Source organism: Strongyloides ratti, assembly GCF_001040885.1.
Source record: "Strongyloides ratti genome assembly S_ratti_ED321, chromosome : 2".
NCBI classification, from domain to species: Eukaryota; Metazoa; Nematoda; class Chromadorea; order Rhabditida; family Strongyloididae; genus Strongyloides; species Strongyloides ratti.
In genome coordinates this window covers 2203779-2212613 of record NC_037308.1, presented here as the reverse complement: position 1 = coordinate 2212613, position 8835 = coordinate 2203779, and the positions used below count along the sequence as shown (strand labels likewise).

Sequence of the window (8835 nt, the reverse complement as noted above, 5' to 3'; positions counted from 1 at the left end):
ATGTATATATATATATATAAACATCTGGGAGGTTGCGTGAAAAATGTAAACTTTTACCTATAATAAAAAAAAAATATATTACAATTTCTTTTGTCATTTTGTAAATTATTAGAAAGGTTTATTCTATAGGTAAGAAGTTTACTTTTTTTTTTTTTTTTGTTATTTGATTATAAATAAATTAAAAAGAGGTTAAAGAGAGATATTTGGTATATAAAAATGAAAAACATAAATATAATAGAAATTGTAAAAAAGAAAAAGATAAATTTTTAGATAATAAAAATATAGTTTATATAAGAAATGGTTATCTAAATAGTTTATGTATGTGTAATGTTTTTATGAAACGTTGCAAGAATTAAAAATAAAAAAGCAAGGTTAAACTTTTTTTTGTAAAATAATATTAAATATATTAAAAAGGCACAAATATTATATTTAATATTATAACAAACAAAAAAAAAAACGAAGGGGATAACGATTTTTGTTGGGAAAAGAAAAAAGTTGCACCTAAATTATTTGTGTGATGACTTATAATATAAAGTTGTAGAAAATGGAATGTGGACCGTTTATTTTTAACTGTTCCTATATCAAGAATTTTTTTTATTTAGTATGTATATATGTATTTTTAATGATATTTGAATGGAAAGAGTGTCAATGAAAATATATAATGGTTAGAAAGATATGATATATATATATGTAATAGGGATAACTTGATGACAAATTTTTATTTCAAAAGAAGATAAAATTGTTATCAAAACACATTCGGTAATAATTTTTTTTTTGTTTAAAAAAGTAACAAAAAAGATATAAAAATGAAATGTCATTACTTTTTGATATCATTAAAATTAAAAATAACTAGAAAAAATAAAAAAAAAAAACTTTTTAAGAAGGCAAACTTAACATTTTTAAGAAAAATTAAAATAAAAAAAAAATTAATTTTGGACAATTTTATGATATAGGGAATTTATATTGTATGTGGTATATTATAAAAATACATCCGTTTGCTGTAAGGGAATGTATAAATAATATATATATATGTTTGTATATATGTTGATGAAGAAAAGGAGGGGGAATAAAATAACGAAGTATATATATAACATATAAAAATTAAAAGCAATACAAATATATATAGAATGTTTTAAAGAAAAATGAAAAAGGATATTTTAAAAAAGAAGAAAGTGACAATATGCCAAGAATGAATAAAAAGATTTTTTTTTTAAAAAAAGAGAATAATAAGAAAAAAAAAATTAAATATCATTTAATAATAATTTTTTAAATAAATTTTAACAAATATCTTTTATTAATTTTTATTCAAAAAATTTATATTTATTAACTTTTTTTTTTTTTAAATAACTATGGAGTTAACTTCAAAAGTGAAATATAATAAAAAAAAATAATTGATAAAAATATGTAATAGAAATTTGATAGATAAATGCTATGTTAACGATGAAAAAAAAAAATAAATAAAGAAAATTAGAAAATAATAAAGATGCCTTTTGTTGTAAAGATAAAAAAAAGAATATATAATAAATTATAATTATATTTTTAGGTAAAAAAAATATATATTTTTATCACAAAATATGTAACAAGGTAAACATTTTTTAAGTTATATTTTACACTAATTATAGTAATTCACTCAACAAATCTAGTAATAATAAATAAATGATGTGTAAAATATAAATTACTAATCATTTAAATTAAATTATATCAAAATGAGTATAAATGCATAACAATACTATATAATAAAAATAATATAATATAATAAATTTGTGTAAAAATTATTATAATATTTATACACTATACTAGATGTATGAAACAAAATGTTATTTTAAAAATATAAATCATTATTTTTTAAATTACACAAAAACATATAGATATATTAAAAACACAAAATATATTAAATATAAAAAAAAAATTGATAATAATTGGTTAGCTTGAAGTATAAAAATAAAATTATAAAAGATTTTTATTTTCAAAGATTATCAATTGATCATTGAAATAATAAAAAGAAAAAAAATGAATTTTACTTTTAAATGAGGGAAATAAATTAGTAATGAGGACAATCTTTGAGTAACTTTAATTTTTAATTTGTCAACAAAGAATTTTTAAATATTTTGATTTTGCAGAAAAATGTCACACATGTTTAAACATACTCACAACTTATATATTATTATATAATAGGTGTAATAATTTATAGTGAAAGTAGAAAAATTAATTTATATATTTTAAAAAATTACCAATAATTATATTTAAAGTAATAAAAAAAAAATTTCAATATGTTTAATATATATATATATAAATATAATTTAAAATTTAAGGAACACTAGATATAACAAAAAAAAAAAATAAAATAAAATAAACTGTTCTTACAAAATATATTATAAATAATAATAAAAACTACCATCAAATATAAATTAATAAAAGAGAGAGATAGAGGAGGAAAAATTTATATATAGAAACATTAAATAATACATTTTATACATAAATTTGGTATTGGAGAAAATGAGAAAAAAAAAAAATTAAAGATATGTTGTATTTTTGAATATATATACATATGATGGTAATGATTATGATGTTGACGACTACATATGCGTATCTATTGAGTATATTTTCTTCTTAACCTTTGTGTCATGAAGAAATAGAAGTTGTTGTTAATATGCATATATATTATAAAAAATAGTAAGAGTTAAAAGAACGTGTCTTTTGATGTTAAGTTATTTATTTAAAATAAGTATGTATAAAATTTTTACAATGATAATATATGTATTTAAATAAATTTTTTAAAAGAATTCTTTATAATAATGAAAGGTTTTTTTAAAAAAAAAAAAAAGAAATAAGCATACATGACTTTTGATTTTGAGCATTATTAACTATAGTTTTATGTGTTCCTAATATTTAATGTTACAAATGTACCCATTCAATAAAATAGTAGGTAATATAACTTTAGACAATAGTAAAAAAAAAAAGAGGGAGTTCTAAATATTTATTCATATAATTGCGCAAAAATCATACGTTAATATAATTTTATAAAACAATTGAAATAAATAATTTACAATCTACTGCCATTGAGAATGATAAAGATTTATATGAAAAAAAAAAGATAAATATTTTTTAAATATATAAATAATAAAATAATTTATAAAAAAAAAAGAAAATATTTATAGATTAATTTTGAATTATAATAGTGTAAATGAAAAGAAATTTTAAAATAATAATTTTTCAAGGAGGAAGGTTTCTTTTTTTTTTTTAAAATAACAATAGTTTTATATCTATAAATTTATGTATATGTTATATAAAATTACAAATTAAATATATAAATTCTTTTATATAACAATTGATGATAAAGTTAATATTATCAATTGAAATTATATACTCAGTTTTAAATATTTTAAAAGATAGTTATATATTATAATATTTTTTTTTATTAAAATATGTGATAAAAATAAAAAAAAAAAAGATAATAAGTATCATTGTTTGAGTGATACTAGGTGAAATATAAATATATTAATTACTACAATAGGAAAAATTAATAAATATTAAATTATATTTTTAATGTGTGATTATAAATTATAAGATACAAAAAACCAATCATTGTAGCTTGGTATCTCATACAGAAATAATACTAATTTATCAGTATAAACTTAAAAAAAATATTTTTTTAAAAAAAGAAAGATAATTAAATGAATGATAAAAAGACATTAATAAATATATCTAACAAATGACAGAAAGTAAAATTTAAAATGTTTATAACTATAAATGTAATATATCTTCTTAAAGTTTAATCTTTTTTTTTATTATTATTAACATTAGAACATCAGATGCTTTTATATAAATGATCATAACTTATGTCAGAATAACACCATACATATTGATATATATATATATATATATACTCTACTCTTTAAGAAATAAAATATAAAAGGTGTTTGATAATGTTTGTTTTATTATATAATCAATATAACTATTGATATAAAAATTTTGTTATAGCTATCATTTGTTTATCTTTTTCTAATTAAACAATAGGACAAGAGTCATATTTTTTTGCTTATATTATTTTAATTTTGATTATTTAATTTTTTTATATTTTATCTCATATAAATATTAAAAAAAAAATTTTTTTTTTATTACTTCTATTCAATATTATAATAGTAAATATTTCTTATAAAATATTAATACTTGTTGTCAAAAATCAGTTTAAAAAAGAAGAGGTTATTATTATTAGATTTTTATTAACCTGACCTTCAATGTATATTTTTGGAAAAAAAAAAAAAAAAAGAATGAAGATTCTTTAATATTCTTTAATCGTCTTCTGTCTAGATTTTTTTATTGGTATGAGATCTTTTTACTTTGATAATATAAAAATGTTTCATTTTACTATCTTTTCATCATATTTTTTTCAATGAAATACATTTTATTTGATAAATAGTTTATAAATTTATTAAAAATAAAACAAATTTACAAATATATATATATATAATTTTTAATATATAGGAATTATGTGTAGGTATATATATTTATTTGTGTGTAATGATAACATTTTAAGTTAATAAAAATGTTGCCATAGTTAAAGAAGAAGAGGGTTTTATTGTAAATATATAAATAGATAGATATCCGTATTCATAGAAATTTTATGCCAAATATAGTAGAGGCATAAAAAAAAAAGACAAACAAAAGTTTTTTTTTATACCTAATCAGTACCAGCACTGATATTATTTTTTTGGTCAAATGATATATATATGTATATATGTGGCAATTAATAATAATTAAAAAAAAAAAAATCCTGTGTGTAAAGTAATGTTAAAAAAAAAAGAAACCAGAATATAAAAATAGGAGTTAAAATTAATTTGGTGATAGGTTTTTGTTTTTTTTTTTTAATATAAAGCTTTGCACCCAGTTATATATATATATATAAGTGTGTAAATATATATAGAATTATTGATATATAATAATAATTTCATAAATTTATCTCTCCCGTTTCATTATACAAAAATTGCAACAAATTATCAAAAAATTCCTCATTATAAAAAGATGGATTTAATCGAGGACTTGTTGATGAGATATCAATATCATTATTACTATTTGTTGATGAAGTATCACTAACAAAAGGTAAATGTTTAGCATAATGTAATTGATATTGTATCCGTATTTTTTCCATATCTAATAGGATACCAGTATTAAATATTTTATGAAAACCTTCATAAAATGCACACATCATTTGTGATTTAATTGTTGAGGTTTCTTCATCAAAAGACATATGTTTTTGTAACATTAATTTGAAATGTTTCTGAATTCTTGGATCATGTTTACATAATGGCACTTCAGTATTTTTAAATAAATTTTTAATATTTTTATATGATAAATTTTTAGATTTCTTGATATCAGATGTTTTATCAATTAAATTTCCTTCCTCCATAAATTGATCACTAACAACAATCTCATCATAATCATTTGATGTATGATGCACTGAGATATCTGATAATGTAAAATACTGTAAGCACATTTCATTTTTTCCAACTAAAATTAAAGAAAAAAAAATATAATACAATAAAATATAGTACAAAAAAAAAGGTTGTCTTACTGTATGTCCAATATAATCCACACATATCATCAATATCTAGTTTAGGTCGACTTCCGTGATCACGTTTATATTGTAAGAACATGACTGATTGTTTTTTTTTTGAATGACCTAAACCTAATGAATGTCCAATTTCATGGATAAGAACTTGTAAAAGGTTAACACCTTCCTTACGAGAATTTTCTGATATCCAAAATTCATAATCATCAAGGTGGATGTCACCATTTAATTTTAAATGAATTTGTTTATTAGGAAAAAATGTATGAGCTAAGATATTTCCTTTATTTGGTGAACCAGGACCATCAAATGCTTTTGAATCACCATGTTCACCTTCAGCAAATTTAATAACAATATCAGCTTCACTTTCTGTTTCAGCTTCACTAAAAGATAGAACAAATTTTTTTGGAACTGTATGTAATTTATGTTGTGATGACCATACATGAAAAGCCTTCTGAACAGTTTGCCTAAAAATAAAACAAAAATTGAATAAAAAAAATTTTTTTTTAAATAAAAAATTGAAGGAAAACAAAAAAAGGTCAAATGAAATTAAAAATTTTTTGATTTTAGGAGTCACTAATATTATAAAAATCAAGTTTTCTGCTAATTACTATTTCAAGTTAATAATCTTTTTAGTAAAAAATATAATTATTTCTAATGATAATTAGGTCATCATTATGCTACTCTATATTTTTAAATATACGTATATGGCGATTAGAAAAATTATCAAAACACAATTGTCAGTTAAAATTGTCAGGTCCATCAATTAAAAGACAAAAAAGAAAAAGTATAGAAAAGATTTTTGATATATTAAATATAATAATTATAAGATGTTGGAGTAGAATTAATAAAAATATATATAAAATATTTAAAGATAAAACAAAAATTATTTTTATATATGTTAATATAAAAATATATTTTAAAAAAAAAAAAAAAGGTATACCTTAAATCATTTCGTGTCATATCTTTGGTATATGATCCTATAAACCATTTTAGTGACAATTCACCGTCCTTTATTTTATTTTCCCATTTTGCAACAGTCTCTTAAAATAAAAAAAAAAAATTAATTTTAATTAGTAAAAATATATTAATGATATCACATTTTTATATAAATATATAAAATGATAAAGACTTACGAAATCTTTTGGATCGTTTTAAAATATGTGATTTGACATAATCAGGATTACCACAACGTGGTTTACCCATAGCATATAATGTTTCTAGATCAAGGATTCCAGTAACATCTAATGAATTAAAATCTTGAAAACGTTTAATTGCATGTGAAAATTCTTTAGTTGTAGGTAGTGAATTATGTATATATCCATATAAATTAAGATAATTCTTAAAAAAAAAAATTATATATATATATATTATAATTAATAAAAAAAAAAATTAATAAAAATAATAAAACTTACAACAGCATTATAAATATCAGGATTTTCTAATGAAACAACATCATATTTTGCATCTGAATCTGTTGATATTAAACCCATATTATCATTATTAAAATATTCTTTACTTATCCTTCTATTATCAAGAGGAATACTATTTATTTCTTGATTAAGACAAACCAATATATATAGAATCCAAAGATTATTAAATAAATATAAATTAAAAGAGGATTGCCTTAGAAGGAATAGAAAATACATATCAAAAGACAAGACAATCCAAAAAAGAAAGATAATATATATTTTATATATATTTTTTTTTAATTATTATTAAATATAATATATATATATATATAAATTGGTGTAGTGACAAAAACTTTTATTAAGATTTTCTTTTTTTGGTCTTGTCTTTTTAATGATATTAATTTAAATATATTAAATCTTTAAAACCCAAAAATCCCTCTTCTTCTTGTTACGCCACAACAAATTTTTTAATTCCTAAAGTAAGTTGGCGTGTATGTGTCACAATGTTCGCCACCTCGATCGCCTTCTTAAATAGTAATGTAAATTTATCGTCCTTCCTTAATACACAACATATGTATATTGTCTACACCCATATATAATATATATGTATATATATATATATATATATATAAATTATATATATATATATAATATATTCAAATTGAAGATGCTCAAAACGATAGTAATACCAAAAAAGAAATGAATTAATGATAGGTGTGATATTCTTAACTTTTTCAATTGGTACATTATGACCAAGTATTCCTTTTTTTTTTAAAGGCGATTCTAAATTACCTATATTATCATACTGATGATGATAATAATAATATTTATTAAGATTGTATATATGTCTTATTCAAGATTATAGAAAAAAAAAATTTTTTTTTTCTCCATATATATATATAATCACTAGAACGTCTTTTTTCTTTTTCAAGAAAGGAAAAAAAAAGTAGAAGATCAAAAATTTGTTAAGATAAGAAGAAGTTTTAGCTTAATAAGCAAAAAAAAAAATTACTTTTTTTTTCAAACATTATTATTTATACACCTCCAATATTTTATATCATTTACCTTCAAATTTTTATTTATTTTTGTTTCTTGATTAAAAGAAAAGAAAAAAAAAATCCACATATTATTAGATTAGAAAATATGCAAAAGGGCTAAAAATTATTAAAAATATCATTTTCTATAATATATTAATTTTCAAAGAAAAAATTAACGACAATAGAAAATAGATAATAAAATTCAAAATAATAATTAAGGTGAAAATTAAAAATTTTTAATAAAATTAAATGATAAAAAAAAAATGATCATTAATAATTTTATCTTCAAATATTGGTAATGATGTTAGAAAAAAAAAAAAAAAAGAATGTCCTCGGAAATTTTTGTATATCTATATTTACACCCCATTCTTTTTATGGTGATTGATAGGAAGAAGAGAGATTGGTATTTATCTAGTAATATATTTATGATAAATTAAAATTCCAACTGATAATAGATATTAATCTTTTTTTCCCCCAAAAATGCCTTGGTTACCCTTTTGTTGTATAATGTATGTTGTATATATAATAAGTATTTTGATATTGTCCTTTAACATTTTAAAAGTTAGTGGTAAAGATCTTTTTAAAAAGTGATAGCAATCACTATTTTAGAAGAAGTATAGAAAAAAGATGTATGATATAGTAAAAGAAGTTTTTTTTTTTTAAACACAAAGAGGAGAAAATGTTACAAAAACTTGAAAAAGATAAAAGAGTAAAAGGTAAAATGGTATTTGTTAATTTCTTTATTCTATCTAATGGTGAAGAAGACTATTCTTTGTGATTAATCTTTTGAAGATTAAATGTATAATGGTATATGATACTA

The 8835-nt window shown here is 18.9% G+C and overlaps 1 protein-coding gene across 1 annotated transcript; it reads right to left on the bottom strand.

Moving 5' to 3' along the window:
• Positions 1–4948: 4948 nt before the first annotated feature.
• On the bottom strand, positions 4949–7059 carry SRAE_2000068500 (FI21212p1; the record flags this gene model as incomplete). The annotated part of the gene is made up of 5 exons (XM_024651545.1): positions 4949–5508; positions 5573–6033; positions 6510–6609; positions 6703–6907; positions 6982–7059. The coding sequence occupies 5 exons, from the start codon at positions 7057–7059 to the stop codon at positions 4949–4951; spliced, it is 1404 nt and encodes a 467-aa protein (XP_024505212.1).
• Positions 7060–8835: the final 1776 nt, after the last annotated feature.